Source organism: Mustela lutreola, chromosome 13, assembly GCF_030435805.1.
Source record: "Mustela lutreola isolate mMusLut2 chromosome 13, mMusLut2.pri, whole genome shotgun sequence".
Taxonomy (NCBI): Eukaryota; Metazoa; Chordata; class Mammalia; order Carnivora; family Mustelidae; genus Mustela; species Mustela lutreola.
The window spans coordinates 59,391,082-59,412,268 of record NC_081302.1 but is presented as its reverse complement, the minus strand read 5'-3'; the positions used below and the strand labels follow the sequence as shown (position 1 = coordinate 59,412,268).

Below are 21,187 nucleotides of genomic sequence, written 5' to 3'. Positions count from 1 at the left end.
TTTTGAATGAGATGTTTACTTGGAAACATGATTTTTCATTGACAGTTTAATTTTTTGTTAATCAGAAAAAAGTCCTCTTTATTCAGGTTATAAGCACACTTCTTTTTATTCATTGAAAGCCTTGTGTAAATTGATATTAATTTGGGGGAAGTTTTTGTTAATTAATGACCTGTAGCTGGAACTTGTGCATGGTAAAAGATGTGCTTCGCTTTTACTTTCAACACACTGTGTGGTAGAGGCTCTTAAAGGTCAAGTGTAAAGAAAACTCGTGATTGTATTTCTGTACTATTTCTTGCAAAGGCTACTTATTAATAACTATTCCCTTGAGATTTGATCTTATCTGTATGACCTAAGCTTTAATTTGTAAAGAAGAGTCAGCTAAGTGGGAAGGAAAACTTGGAAGTGCAGTAGAGAAAGTATAAGGTTTCTTATTTTGCCCTTCTGTCCTTAAGAATGAAATTTAGACCTTTGACTTTGTTTTTATTTTTATTAGTCTAATCCCTCGCATTGATGATTTTTTGCTTACCAATTCTTTCCTTTGTTGTAATGCTGAAGCTTAAAATGATTTTCATGCCAGTGTCAGTAAGGCCTGATTTATATATAATGAAGTTGGTAAAAATTATTGTTTTCTATTTCTGAATCACTGTAATTCGCTTTTCTATTTCTGAATCACTATAATTCATTTTTCTGTATTTTCCATATATTTGCTCATTTAATCAAAATTCATTGTTTTGTCAAAAAAAAGATCTGTGTAGGAACTTTTTCATAAAACAAGTAGGATTTATTTGATAGTTAATGTATGCAGGGTATACTCTAATTATGAGTATTTCTGGGAAGGTCTCAGGGACCAGGATTTATGTGAAGCAAGGAGCAAGTAGACAGCTCTGATTTTGAGCCCCTTGGAACAGAAGGTATCTTGTTCATCTGGAGAGTATGTTTTTGTCAAGTAACACTGCAGATGATGATTATAGGATGCAAGTGGGATTAGTGGTTAAGGAGGTCTTAAATTCAGAGACTCAGAAATGCTACTTTTTTATTTTTTAAATTTTTAAAATTTATTTGACAGACAGAGATCACAAGTAGGCAGAGAGGCAGGCTCCCTGCTGAGCAGAGAGCCCAGTGCGGGGCTCAATCCCAGGACACTGGGATCATGACCTGAGCTGAAGGTAGAGCTTTAACCCACTGAGCCACCCAGGTGCTCCAGAAATGCTACTTTTTTTTTTTTTTTTTTAATAAATATTTAGTCTCTTCTTTTTTTTAAAAGACTTTATTTATTTATTTGACAGACAGAGATCTCAAGTAGGCAGAGAGAGAGAGAGGGAAGCAGGCTCCCTGCTGAGCAGAGAGCCTGATGCAGGGCTCGATCCCAGGACCCAGGACCCTGAGATCATGACCTGAGCCGAAGGCAGAGGCTTAACTTACCGAGCCACCCAGGCGCCCTGAAATGCCACTTTTAAAAGATATATTTAGCAGCTACTATGAAGATGTTGAGGACAGTTTTGTCTTTTGTTTGGGAGTCATTAATGTCAGAAAATGTTGCTTATAGGATCTAATAAGGTATGGTATAAGGTGCCTTAGAAATATACCTGGCTCTGTCCATCCAGCTAGCAGTTCCTAATTTTGATTTTGGCTACTTTGCTTCTTGAATTTTTGAACAACTCACAAAGTATTAATTCCCATTTATTAGAACTCTTACATCAGCAGCTGAAACAGTGAGATATAAATGCATTACAGGTGGGCCAAACTTGCTTGCCCTCATTTCCATGAGTTAGCATGGGGTCTGGGGGCACTGAGCCTACAACTGGTGACTCTTCCTGAAATAGCCCTGGCTTTCTTCCCCAGTATTCCCTACAAATTCTATAATTTTCTGTGTATATTGTGATGTGAAAAAAGTTGGATACACTGGCCTGGAGGCTAGTTTTGCCTGTTGTGAATAATTGAAGTTAGGGATGGAAGAATGGTTGGGAAGAAATCTATAGTTTCTTTTCTTTTCCTGTGTGTATGTGTGTGTGTGTGTGTGTTTTAATAGACTGTTTTTCTCATATCCATTTTTTAAAAGATTTATTTATCTTGAGAGAGAGAGAGATTGAGAGCATTCACAGAGGTAGGGGTAGAGGGAGAGAGAGAATCTCAAGCAGACTCCCTGCTGAGCATGGAGCCTGACACAGAGCTTGATCCCAGGACCCTGAGGTAATAACCTGAGCCAAAATCAAGAGTCAGAGGTCTAAACAGCTGAGCCACCGAGGCTCCCCTTTTCATATCCATTTTCATTTTTTTTTTTTTTACTTATTTATTTATTATTTGGAAAGATTTATTTGTCAGAGAGAGTGCTCTTGTGTGTGCACAGGTGGGGGGAACAGCAGGCAGAGGAAGAAGAAGGCTTCTTGCTGAGCAAGGGACCCAATGCAGGACTCTATCCCAGGACCCTGGAATCAACTTGAGCTGAAGGCAGACAGTTAACCAACTGAGCTACCCAGGCGTCCCCTCATAACCATTTAAAAAAAAAAAAAAAAGATTTTATTTATTTATTTATTTGAGAGAGAGAGAAAGAGAGAGAGAGAAATCAAGCAGGGGGGAGCATCAGGCAAAGGGAGAAGCCAATTCCCCGCTGAGCAAGGAGCCTGATGTGGGACTTGATCCCAGGACCCTGAGATCCTGACCGAAGCTGAAGGCAGTTTTAACCAACTGAGCCACTCAGGTTACCCCCTCATATCCATTTTTAATGATAAGTCTGTAGTAGACATCTCATTGATTTCATGATTCTGTATTGCCAAGAATAATATCTTTTAGGCTTGGGAAGTTTCTCCCATTTTTGTTCTAATTTTCAGAGGAACTATTAAAAGCTGTGCTTCACAGAATTTTAAAAGGGGAAACTATAATACATAGTTCAGCTACAAATACATCTTAGTTTCTCTGTTACCCTAAATAGAATTGCAACTGAATTGACTTTCCATGTTTGAAATCGACACAATGTAATCATTTTGTTGCTTGAAAATTGTTCAACCTAGTGAAATTTATGTTGCCTGACTAGTCTGTCTTTTTTGCATATTTTGTTGATCCTTAGAATAGACTTGAATTGCCAAATTCTAAATTTCATGAATAATAGTACTTATATCTGCTGCATATTATTTAATTGCTTAAAACATAAACTTATTCTTTCATGAGGTTAGAAGTTTGAAATGGGTCTTAAGTCCCATCTTTTTCTTTTTTTTCTTTAATTTTGACTGCTTTCATCCATTTTTCCTATCCCCTACCCCCTCCCTCTGGCAGCTACCAATCTGTTCTCTGTATCTATGGGCTTAGTTGTTTTGTTTTGTTTTCCAATTCATATATAAGATTACATTCTTATGGAATATGTCTTTCTCTGGCTTTCTTAGCCACATCCATGTTGCTGCAAATGGCAAAGTGTTACTCTTTTTTTGTGGCTGAGTACACATACACACACACACACACCCGCACACACCCCATGTGCATATACCATAATTTCTTTACCCATTCATCCATCAAGGGATGTTGTTTCCATATCTTGGTTATTGTAAATAGTGCTGTAGTGAACATGGGATACATGTATTTTTTCAAGTTAGTGTTTTCTTTAGATAAATATCCAGAAGTGAAACTGCTGTGTCATATAGTAGTTCTATTTTTAATTTTTTTGAGGAATCTCTTTACTGTTTTCCACAAGGCTGCACCAATTTATATTCCCATCAACAGTGCATGAATGTTCCCTTTGCTTCAGATCCTCATCAACACTTGTTATTCCTTGTCTTTTTTGTATAATAGCCATTGTAGCAAGTATGAGATACATCTTTTTCTGGTTTTGATTTGGATTTCCCTGATAAATAGTGATTTTGAGCATCTTTTTTATATGTATGCTGGCCATTTGTATGTCTTTGTAAAAATGTCTTCACATCTTCTGCCTGTTGTTTAATCACGTTTTTTTTTCCTATAATTGAGTTGTTTGAGTTCTCTATATGTTTTGGATATATGGATATTGACACTATCCATATTGTCAGAGTTATGACTATGGTATAATTTGCAAATATTTTCTCTCAGTAGGTTGCTCTTTTATTCTGTTGATGATTTTCTTTGGTATGCAGATGTGTTTTAATTTAACATATCCCACTTATTTTTCCTTTTGTTGCTTTTACTTTCGGTGTCAGATTGGAAACATTATCACCAAGACATAATGTCAAAGAGCTTGCCACGTCTAGTCTATTTTCTTCTTCGAATTTTATGGGGTAGTTTTAGGTCTTGCGTTCAAGTCTTTAATGCACTTCAAGTTAATCTTTCTGTATGGTGTAAGATGGTGGTTGACTTTCATGCTTTTTGCATATGGCTGTCTAGTTTTCCCGACATTATTTCTTTCAGTTATTTATTTAAAAACTTTTTAAGATTTATTTATTTTTAGACAGAAAGCGAGCAAGTGTGGGGTGAGGGACAGAGGAAGGGAGAATTCCAAGTAGACTCCCTGCTGAGTGTGGAGCCCAACACAGGGCTTGATCCCAGGACCCTGAGATTATGACCTGAACCAAAATCAAGGGTCGGAAGCTTAACCGACTGAGCCATCCAGGCTCCCCTTCCCAACAGCATTTATTGAAGAGACTATCTTTTTTACATTTTATATTCCTGGCTCCTTTTTGATAAATTAATTGACCATGTATATATGGATTTATTTCTGGGCTCTCTGTTTTGTTTTGTTATGTGAGTAGTATACTGTTTTGATTATTGTAGCTTTGTAATATAGTTTGAAATCCAGGAGTGTGGTATCTCCAGCTATTTTCTGTTTTTGCAAGATTGCATTGGCTACTTGGGGTTGTTTTTTTGGTTCCATACTAATTTTAGGATTGTTCAATTTTGTGAAAAATGCCATTGGAATTGTGATAGGGATTGAATTGAATCTGTAGATTGCTATGGGTAGTATGGACATTTCAACTGTATTATTTCAATTTTTCAGTAGGGAATATCTTTACATTTATTTTTGTCTTCTTCAATTTCTTTAATGAATTTTTTTAATCTTTAAAGAAATTCAATTTCTTTAATTAATTTCTTCAGTTTCTTCAATTTCTTTAATGCTTACAGTTCAGTACACAGGTCTTTTACCTCCTTGGTTAAATTTATCCATAGGTATTTTATTCTTTTGCTGCAGTTGTAGATGAGACTTTTAAAAAAAATTTCTCTGATAGTTCATGATTAATGTATAGAAATGCAGTTGACTTTTGTGTATTGACTTTGTGTCCTGCAGTATTAGTGAATTCATTTATTCTAATGGTTTTTGATGGTATCTTTAAGGTTTTCTATATATAATACCATGTCATATGCAAATAGTGAACAGTTTTACTTCTTCCTTTCCAGTTAGGATGCCTTTTCTTTCTTTCTTTTTTTTTTTTTTTTTTGCCTGATTGCTATAGCTAGGACTCCCAGTTCTGTGTTTAAGTGGCAGAACTGTTGCTTTTTTTGCTGGTCTTAGAGGCAAAGCTGTCAACTTTTCACTGTTGAGTTGGATATTTAGCTATGGGCTTGCCATATATGCCTTTATTATGTTGAGGTATGTTCCATCTATACTGCCTTGTTGAGGTTTTTATATAAATGGATGTTGAATTTTGCCAAATGCTTTTTTTTGCATCTCTTGAGATGATCATATATTTTTTACCCTTCATTTTATTAGTAAAGTGTATCACAGTGACTGATTTGTAGATGTTAAATCAGTCTTCATCCCTGGATTAAATCCCAGTTGATGAAGGTATATATGATTCTTTTAATGTATTGTTGTATTCAGTTTGCTAATATTTTGTCAACTATCTTTACGTCTATGTTCATCAGGGATATTGGTCTGTAGTTTTCTTTGCTTGTGGCATCCTTGTCTGGTTTTGATATCAGGGTAATTCTGGCTTTGTAAAACGAATTGCAAATGTTCCCACCTCTTTTATTTTTTGGAAGAGTTTGAGAGGGATTGATATTCTTTTTTTAATGTTCGTAGTATTCACCAGTGAGCCATCTGGATCTGGACCTTCATTTGTTGGGAGGATTTTTACTACTGATTCAATCTCCTTACTGGTAATCTGATTGTATGTTTCTTCTTGGTAGGTTGTATGTTTCAAGGAATTTATTTCTTCTTGGTTGTCCAATTTGTTGTCATGTAATTGATCTTAATAGTCTCTTATCCTTTGTATTGTATTTCTGAGTGTTCAGTTGTAATATCTTTTTGTGTCTGATTTTATGAATCCACTCTTTTTTTGTTGTTGTTGGTAGGTCTAGCTGAACGTTTGTCATATTGTTCATCTTTTTGAAGATGAACATTGATCTTTTCCATTGTCTGTTTAATCTCTATTTTATTTATGTTCTAACCTTGGTTATTTCCTTTTTTCTACTAATTTTGGGCTTCATCTGTTCTTCTTTCTTAGTTCCTTGAGGTGCAGAGTTAATTTGTTTGAGACTTTTCTTACTTCTTGAGATAGGCTTTGATTACTGTGAGTTCTTAGACTGCTTTTGCTGATTCCATAAATTTTGGTTTATTTCCATTTTGTTTGTCTCAATGTATTTTTTAATTTTTTTTAATTTTTCCTTGACCCATTGACAGCATGCAGTTTAGTCTCTATATATTTGTGAATTTTCCAGGTTTCTTCCTTTAATTGATTTCTGGTTTCATACCATTGTGGTTGGAAAAAATGCTTGATGGGATTTCAGTCCTCTTAAATTTTATTGAGTTGTTCTGTGGTTTACCATGTGATCTCTCCTAGAGTATGTTCCATATGCACTTGAGAAGAATATGTATTGTTGCTTTTGAATGGAACATTGTATATATATATTAAGACCATGGTTGAATATGTTGTTTAAGGCCTGTGTTTGCTTATTGATTTTCTGTCTGGGTGATCTATTGTTTGATATATGTGGGTATTGAAATCCCCTACTATTAATTGTATTGCTTGTCTGTTTCCCCCTTTATGTCTGTTAACATTTGCTTTATATATTTAGGAGCTCTTATGTTGGGTGCATAAATATTTACCAATGATATGTCCCATTGTTGGATTGACCCGTTTATCATTATGTAACACCCTTGATACGTCCCATTGTTGGAATGACCCTTTTATCATTATGGAATACCCTTCTTTGTCTCTTGTTACAGTCTTTGTTATAAAGTTGATTTTGTCTGATACCCAGCTTTCTTTTGGTTTCCATTTGCATGCAATATCTTTATTCATCCTTTCACTTTCAGTCTGTTTGTGTCCTTAGATCTAAAGTGAGTCTCTTACAGTCAGCATAGATTAGTCTGTTTTTTTATTTACTCAGCCGTTCTGTGTATTAGTCCTAATGTATAGGATTCTAGTATAATTACGGTGGAATTTTTGTCTGACTGATTAAACATGTGCAAAGGTTGCCAATTAATGAATAACAGCCTGGAGGGAGATTCCAAAGGCATAAAATAGGACTTTGCCTTCTTTTTTTTCTCCTCAATGCTTTATTAATGACTATATATAATGAATGTTTAAGACATTTATGACTAACTAAAGCTAGGAGAGTATTGACTATATTTTAAAGACAACTTTGGAATCCATTAAAGGTCTTGTCTGACTAGAGCAAAGGGCCAAATCTAGTAAGACTGTAAGCTCTCTAAGGGCAGGTAGGTCTCTCTTGCTCATTGGTAGATCTGTGGCTCCAGCAAGTAACTGGTATATAGATGTAATTGTTGAATGAATTAATGGAATTGAATAAAATTCTTGTTTCAATCAGTTGTCCTCAGATTTCTCTTGTAATCCCTCTTGTCTTGATGAAACTGTATTCATTAAATTTTTTTGGTATTTCTTTTGTTGTGAAGGGCTTTTTTAGAAGGAACTTTTGAGGAATCTTCTCTGCCCTTAAGGAATTTATATTCCTAAAGAAAGGAAATTTACACTTTGTGGAGGAGGAGACTTCTTGTTTTGTAAAATGTATTTTGAAAAAGTAGAGCTTTATTACTCTAATGGGTCAGTGTTTTAAGTTTTCAGTTTAATGTTAGGAATGTTTGAATTTAGCCCAGCAAATCACCAGTTTAACTATTGCCCATTTATGCTATATTTACACTGTTGGGATTACATTTATTCTCTTTGGATATAAAAGAATATTTCTAAAGTACGGGAAAAGCCAGGGTAAAATGACTAGTGGTTGCTCCTTTTAGTTTGGGCATGAACTCTGTAATTTGCCATTGTCCCAGAGGCTACCTGTTTTCTTTCCAATAAGAAAATTATTGTTCATTTTAAGGACATTTTTAAAGTTTTGTCTATTCATCTAATATTAGTTGTTTTTACCTGGGAATGGTGGGGACTGTGGCAGGTAGAAAAGGGTCTGTCTTGTGTAAACCAGGCATTTCTAATCAGCTTTAGTTGTAGGTCCCAGTATTTCCAGTTCTGAGTTTTTAAAAGAGCAGTGAAAAATCAAGGTGTGCAAGAATTCTTTCCATTTTTACACGTTCTTTTATTCAACATTCAGAAAATATATGCTAGGAACGCTCCCAGGAGCTTGAGAACATCAGTGAACACAATGAAGATTCTGCCCTTTTGGAGTCTGTATTCTAGTGGGCGAGCAAAACAATAAATGGTAAACATGAGAAAATTATATATTGTGTTTGAAGGTGATGAGTTCTATGGAAAATAAATAAGCAGGGTAAAGAGGATTGGTCCCTGGTGGGCAGGTTGTACTATTAAATAAAATGATCAGGGTAAGCCTAATGGATAATGAGATGTAAGAAGAAAAATTTGAAAGGAATGTGGACCTTTCTCAAGTGGTTACAGGTGTCTTCTGGTATCTGAAAGCAGAGCATTCTTGTGAAACCTTTTGTAGGCCAAAATGGCATAAAGTGAAAGAAGTTAGCATTAATTATGAGGAAAAAATTTCAGACATTTTCAGACCCAGTAAATGACCCTTCCTAGGCTAAAGCACAGATGCTCACAGGCACAGTTCAAAGCTTTGGTGGCTGGATGCTGAATATAGTTGTGGGTAAAGAGCTTGGCCACTTTTGTGTTACCTCTCATGGCTCTCTGCAAAATCAACAGTGATACTTTTGCAGAAGTAAAGATCACTTTTGGATTTCTTTTGGTTAGTGAAAACAGGTAACTGATGTAGGTCTTCTGTAAAAGTGAAGTGGTGTAATGCCAACTTTTGAAAAGCAGAGGATTCCTATACTTGATGAAGAGTATTCCAGGCGGAGGGAGCATTAGAGCCAAATCCCGAAGGCGGAAGTATGCCTGGGAACAGTGGAGACTAGTGTAGCTGGAGTGGAGTGAACGATGAGGAGGTTATAGGAGATACAAATAGTAAGGGTACTGGAGGATTATATAGGTCCTTGTAGGTCATTGTAAGGAGTGTGACTTTCACTTTGAGTAAAATGGGCATTCACTGTAAGGTTTTAAATAGAGGAGCGATGTGCTCTCTTCGCTGCCTTGAGAATACTGTCAGGGACGGGGGTAATCTAGGTGAGATAGAGTGGTCATTGGGACCAGGGTTCAAACTAGGTGATGAGGAGTGGTCAAGATTCTGCGTAAATTTTAAAGATGGGTATGGGGTGTGAAAAAGATGGCTTTTTAAAAAGCATCCTTGACTGACTTAAGGGTCTTCTTCTAATTTCTAAATGTAGACTCATTTACATCATAATTTTTTTTTAAAGATTTTATTTATTTATTTGACAGGTAAGCAGAGAGGCAGTCAGAGAGAGGAGGAAGCAGGCTCCCTGCTGAGCAGAGAGCCCAATGCGGGGCTCGATCCCAGAACCCTGGGATCATGACCTGAGCCGAAGGCAGAGGCTTTAACCCACTGAGTCACCCAGGCACCCTTACATCATAAATTTTCTAAACATTCTTTTAAAATAATTGTTTAGGTATAAACTTTAGGTCAGTTCTTATTGGTTTTATCAGAAACTGTGTTTGTTACCTCTTTGATTTTGTTGGTTTATCTGATTAGGTGAGAGTCCCCACATTCTGCATGGTGTGTGCATGAATTGGTAGTTACATACGAGGGACTGCTTTGGGATTGTGACCAATAAGGATAAGGTTATTATTTTGCCATAATGTAATATAAGTGTTGCACTGCTAGTATAGGCAAAATGCTATAAGAGGCAAAATGAGGAGATTCTGAAATTCTCTGTGTCTGGGGAGACAGAGAATGCCCCTCAAGGAGGAGTAGCCATGGACCATGAATGATGAAGGGTACCCAGGTTAACCAGCTGGTTTGCTGCTTTTCTTCAGCACATTAGAAAGAGGAAGATAGAAGAGAGATCAGTCTACCTGTTAAAGAAGAAAAATTCAGGGTATTTATTTAAAAAATTTCATTAAAAATTTTTTTTAAAGTATTATAAAAAATTAAAAATTTAAGACTTACAAATGTAACATCCCTGAATCTTCTGATAAATATAGTTTAACTTCTGATAATACTCCTCATAACAGTATAGCTCAAGAATGTGTATTAACAAGTCTTTCTGTTACTAGAACAATGTAAGTTGGTATCAGTACTGGCAGTTTTCCCTTAAGTTATCATGTATATTATGCTCAGAGTAGCATTTTTAACTCAAATTTTCACAGGATAGCAATTTTACATGTGAACAGAAAGGGAGGGAAATGTTGGGAAGTCATTTGAGTCTTAATTTTTATACTTTTAATATCTTCCAAAGCATTAGATATTCAGTGTTAAGGAAAAGTAAAATTATTTTCAGTCTACTTTAAGAAATGGTATCATATGAATGGCTAATTTTTTAACTTGTGGATCTTTAGATGGTGAATGTTTTAATGTTCTAATCTAGAAAAATTATATATGTGGACTACATTTTTTGACATTGTGGGTAAATGAGTCTTTACTGCATTTAAAAACATCACTTAATATATATGCTTAATAACAGTAACATCTTGCATGCTATTCCATGCTGTTTATCTAATGGAAGTGTTTTTCTTCTAGGTTCAAAAGACGTTGTGATAAAGGCACAGGTTTTAGCTGGTGGGAGAGGAAAAGGAACCTTTGAGAGTGGCCTCAAAGGAGGAGTGAAGATAGTTTTCTCGTAAGTCCTGCTTTTTAAAGAAAAATCATCAGTATTAAAGAAAAAATGTATTTTAAAAATTATCCCTTATTATTGAATTGGTGAAAATACTGAAATTTAAATATTAAATGAGTGGGTTCCTGGGTATTCTGTCAGTTGAGTGTCCTACTCTTGATTTTGACTCAGTTCGTGAGCTCAGGGTCTTAGGATTGACCCATGTGGGGCTCCGCACTAAGCACAGAGTCTGTTTGAGTTTCTCTTCCCCTGCCTCTCCCCCCGTTGTTGTATTTTCTCTCTCTCTCTCAAATAAATAAATCTTTAAAAAAAATTAAAATAAATATTAAGTGAGATAAAATTTTGGTTGTCCTATGTTTTTGTTTTTCTCAGTTGGAGGAGAAAAAAAATTTGAGTTCTTTTTCATTTTTTCAGTCCAGAAGAAGCAAAAGCTGTTTCCTCACAAATGATTGGGAAAAAGTTGTTTACCAAGCAAACAGGAGAAAAAGGCAGAATATGCAATCAAGTATTGGTTTGTGAGAGAAGATATCCCCGGAGAGAATACTACTTTGCAATAACAATGGAAAGGTCATTTCAAGTGAGTAATGTAGACATGATACCTTCAGGACGATTTTATTACATTCAATTTCAAAGGTTGATTATTTCTGTTTGTATGGGAAGGATTTAAAAGGTATGATCCATAATCTTATTTGTATATATCATGAGCACAATATTTTTGTGTCATTAAAAAAAAAAACAAACCCTGTATGGTTAATGATATAAAATTTAATATGTAATATTGTGGTAAAAATAGCTGTAGGCAAAACTTTGCTGAAATAGAATCCATAGGACTTCTTAATTTTTAATTTACTAAAAGCAGCTTAAATCCTTTGGATTTATCTCTAGATTCCATAGACTGAGAAAATAATTTCTTTTTCTTTTTCTTTTTTAAAAGAATTTATTTATTTATTTGAGGGAGAGAGAGCATGACAGGGGACGTCAGAGGGAGAAGCAGACTCCCCATGGAGCTGGGAGCCCAATGCGGGACTTGATCCCCGGACTCCTGGAATCTGTGCCTGAGAAAATAATTTCTAGCAGAGTAAAATCTTTTAACAAAGGTAGTTTCTGAACCCACTAAAAGAATGTGTTTCCATGGCTTCATCTTCTTCCTTTTCAACCTCTTGGTGTTTTTTTTTTTTTTTTTTTTTTTTTTTTAATGGTTTGGGGTTTATTTCACTAGGCGTTTTGGTGTTTGGCAAGTTGAAGGATGACTGACATTCAATAGCAAACAATAAGATTCTATGGAGCATAACCATACCTCTGCTTTTCTCTCTGTATGGAACCTAAAATGCTAGCATTTAAGGTGTCAGGTGAGGAGGAAGTCCTTTCATATACCTCTTGGGATTGAGAGAACATTGATAATCATTTTATACTATAAGTATCTGGCTTTTTGAATGCATTGGCTAGATTTAATGGGCTGAATCTTTGTAATAGCTACTTTGTCTTTTGAAGCAACTTGAGTATGTATTTAGAAGCCCTATAAAGGATTTGATGTACATTACACAATTACACAATTAGTAATAAAACAAAAATTTTAAGAGTAATGAAAATAGGTTTCTTACATAAGACAGCTTTTTAAAAATAGCTATTTTCTATACTGTGATGTTTTTTTCCTACAGTTAATTAAATCTAGTAATGTTTGAGTAATATTGTAAAGTGTCTTTTGTAACTTATTTTTGCAAGAAAGTATTTCTTAAGATATAACACTAGATGGTAGTAAAAACCCACTCAGAATATATAGGATAAAAGACATTGTTTTATTTGTAAGTGATGTCTTTACCAATATAGGTTTCTCTATGTGGTAGAATTCAGTTTTGTTAGTTTCTTTAGAAGTTTCATGACAATAAACTTACATATTACACACATTTACAAAAACCATATTTTTACAAATTCACTTATTTTCACTGTATTTTCTTTTCTATTGAGGTTGTCTATCAACATGTTTCATTTTGTTAGTTATTATGTTTTTACTTTTTGTTTTAGAGTTATGAGTCCTATAATATTAAACATTCAGAGTACCTCACTTTGATTGGAGTAAATATGGCAAACTGAATATGTGTTATTAAAGATACAACTATAACACACTGAAAATACTTCATTAAAAATATAATGACCACTGAGAGAAGAGTCATAACCAAATGTATTAGGGAAGAGGATCAAATTTGAGTTCATTTTAAGGACTTGAATTTTTAGAGAACTCTCTGAGTCTTATGTGGGAAAATTTTTTTTTTAAATTTTTTATTTTTTATAAACATATATTTTTATCCCCAGGGGTACACGTCTGTGAATCGCCAGGTTTACACACTTCACAGCACTCACCAAAGCACATACCCTCCCCAATGTCCATAATCCCACCCCCCTTCTCCCGGGAAAAATGTTTTTATTTCACACTGCATAGTTGTAATAACTGAGACTTAAAATTTGATAGTACCAGTGGGGTGCCTGGGTGGTTCAGTCAATTAAGGGTCTAACTTTGACTCAGGTCATGGGATTGAACCCTGTGTGTTGGGCTTTGTGCTCAGCCAGGAGTCTGCTTTTCCCCCTCTTTCTCTCTCAACTTGTGCTTTCTTTCTCCCAACTTGTGCTCTCTCTCTTTCCCTAGCTCCCTCTTTCCCTCCCTCTCATATAAATAAATGAAATCTTTAAAAAAAATTAGAAAAATAAAAATTTGATAGTACCAATAAAACCATTTGGCCAAGTGTTCTTTGATGTTAATTGCATTAAAACAATGTAGTGTTGGTTGATGTTGCCTTTTGGGATATGGCAAGCATTTTGGGAACTCTAAGAAAAAAAAAAATCAGTCTATTTAAAAAGAAACATTTTTGATTGAATTAAAGTTCTGTTTATAGAAGTCAGCTGATGATTAAAAATTGTTTTTGTTCCTTATTTCTTTTTAGGAGTATATCATAGGATCTATTGGTCTTCTTAGTATGTGTTACATCAGGAAGCTTGGGTAGATATTTACCATAGGGATGGTATATCAAAAAAAATCAGTTTAAGTACCTACTCTGTATTGGCACTTTTTCAAAATTATATTTCTTAACGTTTTCCCAGTACTTACTGGGTACTTTTGGGCTGAACAAATCTAATTAGTAAATTACATTTGCTATTTTAATATTTTTTGTCTAGTAAAACATTGTAATCTGCTATAAATGAGTGGTGCATTTAACCGGATAGAGTTTTTTTACTTTGCCTGGCATAGATAACAAATGCTTCAAGAATTGCAAATTTTATTTTCCATACTTTATTATTATTATTATTATTATTATTTTTTTTTAAGATTTATTTGAGAGAGTGAGGGGGTCAGGGCAGAAGTAGAGGGAGAGAAAGTCTTTTCTTTTTAATTAAGATTTTATTTATTTATTTGACAGGCAGAGATCACAAGTAGGCAGAGAGGCAGTTAGAGAGGAGGAAGCAGGCTTGCTGCTGAGCAGAGAGAACCCTGGGATCATGACCTGAGCTGCAGGCAGAGGCTTTAACCCATTGAGCCACCCAGGTGCCCAAGGGAGAGAAAGTCTTAAGCAGTCTCTGTGCTGAGTGTGGAGCCCATTGTGGGGCTTGATCTCCTGACCCTGAGATCACGACCTGAGCTGAAACCAAGAGCTGGATGCTTAAGAAACTGTGCCACCCAGACACCCCACTTTTATTATTCTCAGAAGACATTTTTATTAAGTGGCTTATTTGTCATATTTAAAATTCAGATTTATTTATTTATTTTTTTTTTTTAAAGATTTTATTTATTTAACAGAGAGAGATCACAAATAGGCAGAGAGGCAGGCAGAGAGAGAGGAAGGGAAGCAGGCTCCCTGCTGAGCAGAGAGCCCCATGCGGGACTCGATCCCAGGACCCTGAGATCATGACCTGAGCCGAAGGCAGCGGCTTAACCACTGAGCCACCCAGGCGCCCTAAAATTCAGATTTATTTTAAGGCAAAATTTTTTGTAGGACCAAAGAAAAGAAGAATTTAAGTTAAGAAGGAGAAAATAGCATTATTAATTTATTTGAATTTACAACTATTTGCTAGAACTTAAGTAGTTCTGAAAGTTTATTACTAAAATTTAAACTTAAAACCAGTTGTTTAAACAGAAACAGCATGCATTCAGCAGTTATGACCAAATGCAAAACTATAGTCATTGTTTTAATTGATACATATTTACCTATGTAAGCTTTCTTCTGATCAGCTGCCTATAATTTTGGGTTTTCTTTCTAACCGGTTAGGGAATTAATACACAGAGAATCTGTTCACTTTCTTTTCTATACTATTATTTGATATTTTGTTTTTTTGTCTTTTTTCCCAACATACAGCTAACTCTTGGAGACTTAATCATTACTTCAGTGAGAATTTAGTATCTTTTCCCCTTTAATAGTGCCGCCTTCTTTGTGGCTCTTAATTGTTCTTATCAATAGATATTTTTAAAAAGGTAAAACAAAAATAAAATGTCCAGGGGTGCCTGGGTGGCTCTGATGGTTAAACATCTGCCTTTGGCTCAGGTCACGATCCCAGGGTTCTGGGATTGAGCCCTGTATTGGGCTCCCTGCTTAGCAGGAGTCTGCTTCTCCCTCTCCCTCTTCTGTTCTCTCTCTCTCTCAAATAAATAAAATAAAATCTTAAATAAAATAAAAATGTTAAAATATTTTAAAAGTTTGTTGGTTTCTACCTCATTTGTTGTATAAAATTATATTTTGAGGTTATCTGTACATTAATTTACCTATATTCTACTTCAATAGCATGATACTAGTCATACATGGTCTTCTTAAATCTGTATCCCCCCCTTTTAGTTCTTTGTAAAAGCTTATAATTATGAACTGCCTTTCGAGAAAGGAAGTGAAAAATATCTTTTCATTTGAAATTTATAGGGGAACTAAAAATTAGACTATAATTTTGATCATTTCTCTTTAGTGTAGCTTTCTTTCTCTTTTTGTGTCTCAGGAGGCACAACGAATTCTTTCATTAAAAATTTTGTCTGTGTGTACTATAGTGAATTCTGATACCATGTACCCAGAATTGGGCGAAACCTCACAGGTTAAGGGTACAGCCTCCACATGCCTGTGCTCACTCACTTCAGACACCAGCCTCAAGTTTGGGCTTCCCTAGGTAACCTGTATGCTTAATAGCTGGCTACAAATTTGGGGGTTTCTAGTACCCCTTCAGGTTTCATAATTTGCTAGAGTGAATCACAGTACTTAGGAAATATTATACTTATGATTATAGTTTTACTACAGCCAAAGGACACAAATCAGAACCAGCCAACCAAATGAAAACGCACAGGGCAAGGTCTGGGAGAGTTCCAAGCATAAAGTTTCCATTGTCCTCAGGTACCTGTCATTCTTCTGGAATATTGATATATGACAGTGCACAGAAAGAAAATATTGCCAACCATAGGACCTCATCAAGTTTCTGGTCTAGAGTTGTGTTTTCTTTTTTTTTAAATTATGGTCAAATATATGTATTAAAATTACTGTCTTAATCATTTTTAAGTAACAGTACAGTAGTGTTAACTTTATGTATATTGTTGTGCAGCAAATTTCTAGAACTTTTTCATCTTGCAAAACTGGAACTATATCCATTGAACAGTTCCCTTTCTGCTGCTTTTTTTTAGCGCCTGGCAATCCCATTTTACTTTCTGTTTTTAAGAGTTTGTTTGATTGTTTTAGATGTAGTTAAACCTCATGTACGTGGAATCATGCAGTATTTGTCTTTTTTGTGACTGGTTCATTTTACTTAGCGTAATAGTCTTCAAAGTTCATGCTTAGCATGTGTCAGGATTTCCTTTTTTTAAAAGGCTGGATATATTCCATTGTATGTATATATGATTTTTCTTTTATTTTTCATCTGTTGATGAACATTCAGGTTTCTTCCTCTTGGCTATTTTAAATAATGTTGCAGTTAATGTGGGTGTGCAGATACCTGTTTGAGATATTGTTTTCAGTTCTTTTGAATATACCTAGAAGTGGGATTGCTGGATTATATGATAATATGGTATTTAATTTTTTGAGCAACCTTATACTGTTTTCCATAGTAGCTCCATTATTTTACATTTCTACCAACAGTGTTCAAGAGTTCCAATTCCTCTACATCCACCAATGCCTTTTTTTTAAAAACAGAAGTTATCCTTTATGGGTGTGAGGTGATACCTCACTGTGGTTTTGATTTGCATTTCTCTAATGATTAATGATAATGAGCACCCATTCTTATACTTGTTGGCTCTTGTTACAGACTGAAGTTTATCTCCCACCCCAATTCCTATGTTGAAGCTCTATCCGCTAATGTGATATGTTTGGAGGTGATTCCTTTGGTAATTAGGTTTAGGTAAGGTGATGTTGATACAGTGAAGTGGGGGTGCTGCTATAACAAATACATAAAAACACTAAAGTGGTTTTGGAACTCAGTAAAGGGTAGAACCTGGAAGCGTTTTGAGGTATGTGGTAGAAAAAGCTGGGATTATCATGAAGGGACTGTTAAAAGTGATTCCGATGAGAGCGCAAAGAAAAGAGCTATAGAGAAAACCTCCATTTTATTAGAAAATATATAAATATTCATAAATAGAATGTTAGTATAAATATCCATATGGATAGTAAAGGCCATTTTTTTGAGGTCTCAGCCTGAAATAAAGAATGATGGAAAAAAGGTGATCCTTGTTACAAAGTGGCAAAAAACTTGACTCAATTGTGTTTATGTTCTAGTGTTTTGTGGAAGGTAGAATTGGGAGGGATAAATGTTTAGCTGAGGAGATTATAAAGAAAAGTATTGAAGAAACAGGTTGGTTCCTTCTGACTGCTTATTGGTAAAAAGTGAGAAAAGAGAAATGAATTGAAGAAGAAATTGCTTAGCTAAGCAAAAAGGAATCAGTTTAAAAAGATTTGGAAAATTCTCAGTCTGCCTATACTGCAAAAAATGAGAAAGCTATTTGGAAAAGAATATGGAGGGTGTGGCTGAATAACCATTTGATAAGGAGGTTAGTATGAGTGGGAACCATGAACTGTGAGAAATAAATGTCTGTTGTTTAAACCACCGAGTTTACTGCATTTTGTTATACTATCCTAAGCTGATGAAGATCTACATCTTCTTTGGAGAAATGTCTCTTCAAGTCCTTTGCCCATTTTTAAATTGGGCAAAGGAAATTATTGCCAAAGAAATATTGCTAAGAAATTATTGCCAAATCCAAGGTCATGAAATTTCCCCCTTATGTTTTCTTCTAGAAGTTTTGCAGTTTCAGCTCTTATATGTAGATCTTTAATCCATCTTGAGGTAATTTTTGCGTATGGTGTAAAATAAGGGTCCACCTTCATTATTTTGCATGTGGATATTGTTTCCCCAACACCATTTTCTGAAGAGACTATCCTTTCCTCATTGTATAGCCTGGCACATTTGTCAGAGATCATTTGACCATAGGCATGGGGATTTATTCCTGGATTTTCTATTCCGTTACATTGGTCTCTATGTCCTATCTTGATGCCAGAACCGTACTGTTTTGATTACTATAGCTTTATAATATGTTTGAAATCGGGAAGTATGATGCTTCTAGCTTTGTTTTGCTTCGTCAGGATTATTTTGGCTTTTCATGGTCCTGTGAGAGTCCATATGAATTTTAAGGTTTTTTTCTATTTTTGCAGAAAATGGATGATGGACACAAGATTGCACTGGGAAAATGTGCCAATAAGGAATGCATTTAATCTGTAGATTGCTTTCAGTAGTATTGAACATTTAAACAATATTAAGTCTTCCAATCCATGAACACAGGATGTCTTTCTGTTTGTGTCCTGTTCAGTTTCATTAGCACTGTTTTATCATTTTCTGTGTACAAGTTTTTTATCTTTCTGGTTAAGCTTATCTTAAGTATTTTATTCTTTTTGATGCTATTATAAATGGGATCATTTTCTTAATATCCTTTTCAGATTGTTCATTGTTAGTATATAGAAATGCAAGACATATTTGTGCGTTGATTTTTATATCCTTTAACTTTGCTGAATTCATTTAGTGGTTCTTAGTTTTTTTGTGGGTTCTTCAGGGTGTCTATATACATGATCATGTTATCTGTGAACAGAGGTAATTTTACTTCTTCCTTCCCTATTTGGATGCCTTTTATTTCTTTTACTTGCTTGATTGTTCTGGCTAGGACTTCCAAATGCTATGTTGAAGAAAATGGCAAGAGTGGGCATCTTTGATTTTTTTCCTGACCTTAGAAGGCAGCTTTCAGTTGTTTGCCATTGAGTGAATGTTGGTTGTGGGTTTTTAATGTATAGCTTATTATGTTGAGGTAATTCGTTCTATTCCTAGTTGAGTGTTTTTATAAAAAGATACTGAATTTTTTTCAAATGCTTTTTCTGCATCAAAAACTTGAATCTGTTAGTGTGGTGAATTACTTTGATTTTTGAATGTTGAACCATCCTTGCATTCCAGGAATACATCCCATTTATTCATGATGTATAAACCTTTTAGTGTGTTACTGAAATTGGTTGCTAGTGCTCTGTTGAGAGTTTTTGCATCAGTATTCATCAGCGATATCAATTAGTAGTTTTCTTGTAGTATCTTTGTCCGATCAATGCTGAGCTCTCTTGAGTTTGGAAGTTTGAAGATTGCTGTTAGTTCTTTAAATATTTGGTGGAATTCTTCAGTAATGCCCTTTGGTCATGGGCTTTTCTTTGTTGTGAGGTTTTTTAATTACTGATTTAATCTCCTTCTAATATGTCTCTTCAGGTTTTTTTTTTTTTTCCTTTAGGACTCATTTTTGGTTGATTTGTTTCTAGGAATTTTTCCATTTCTTCTAGGTTATCCAGTTCATTGGCATGCAATTATTAACAGTAGACTTGAATGATCCTTTTTATTTCTGTAGTATCCGTTTGTAATATCTTCTCTTCATTTCTAATTTTTGTTGTTTTAGTTTTTTTCTTATTTTTAATTAGTCTACCTAAGGGTTTGTAAATTTTGTTGATCTTTTTAACAAACCAATTCTTAGTTTTATTAATTTTTTCTATTTTCTATTTTATTTATTTATTTTCTAATCTTAATTATTTCCTTCTTTCTGCTAACTTTGAGTTTAGGTTCTTTTTCTAGTTCCTTGAGTTGTAAAAAAAAAAAAAAAAAAAAGAAAATCCCTGAGCTGGGTGCTTTTTCCCAACTTCTGAGGGCTATGTTGACTTCTTTCTGCAGTATTACAAGTTCTATGGTGCAGTAATACAAGTTCCACAGCATCCTAAGATGGGGAGCTCTATTTTTGTTCTCGTTGTGTCATGTTTCCCCACCACCAGTAAGAGTATGCTTTTCCCATTCAGTCTTCCAAGTCAGGTGAGACAGAAACTATTTATTCATGATGTATAATCCTTTTAGTGTGTTACTGAAATTGGTTGCTAGTGTTCTGTTGAGAGTTTTTGCATCAATACTCATCGATGATATTGATTAGTAGTTTTCATAGCCGCCTGAAAAGCAGGAATGTTAGATATGCATTCAACTTCCCCCTTTTCTCCCCAAGGAAGAAATGGCATTGGGCTATTTCTCTTGATCTTTAGCTGTGTCAACCTAGGGGAGGGGGCTGACTTGGATGAAATGAAATGACTTTTCTTACCTGTTTCATTGCATTTGAACTTGAGGTACTACAATTTCCTAATTGGTTTCTGGTATTCTCATAAAGAGGTTTCTTCTCATAGAAGGGAATAAAAATTCAGATCATATATTGTTAAGTTTGTGTTTCTGTGGGAGAATGAGGTCTAGGGCTTCCTAATCTACCATCTTTCTGATGCTGATGTCCATAGTTTTAGGGGGGTGCTTTATTAAGTAGGTACGATTAATTAAATCATTGGCTGCTTGGTTGTACTTAATATCCCCTTTCCTCCCAGAAGGGTGTGCAGATATCATGTGGCTCAAAGCTCCAAAACCTCTAATCACAGCATTTGTCTTTCTGTCCTAGCCTGGGGCCTACCTGAGTCATCTCCTTTGTATTAACTAGGGGCCGACCATGAGTCACTTCATTAGCATAAACTGTGAGATGTAGTGGAAGGTTTAAAGGTTGTCCAGACACTGGGGACAAAGGCCAGCCAAACTATTATACATGCATATTGAATTCTAATCCCATAATATAAAATTTAAAGGGTATGAAGATATACAAGGAAGTATAAATCTCCCATCCACCTGTTTCTCAGC

At 35.0% G+C, this 21,187-nt stretch overlaps 1 protein-coding gene across 3 annotated transcripts in view; it reads left to right on the top strand.

The window, feature by feature from the left end:
• The window catches only part of SUCLA2 (succinate-CoA ligase ADP-forming subunit beta), a 58,880-nt gene that overhangs the window by 18,309 nt on the left and 19,384 nt on the right, over nucleotides 1–21,187 (top strand). For all 3 annotated transcript variants that reach the window (XM_059144073.1, XM_059144072.1, XM_059144074.1), the window contains 2 exons: nucleotides 10,918–11,017; nucleotides 11,426–11,588. In XM_059144073.1, coding sequence (XP_059000056.1) covers nucleotides 10,918–11,017; nucleotides 11,426–11,588 — 263 coding nt within the window. The remainder of the gene's footprint in view (nucleotides 1–10,917; nucleotides 11,018–11,425; nucleotides 11,589–21,187) is intronic.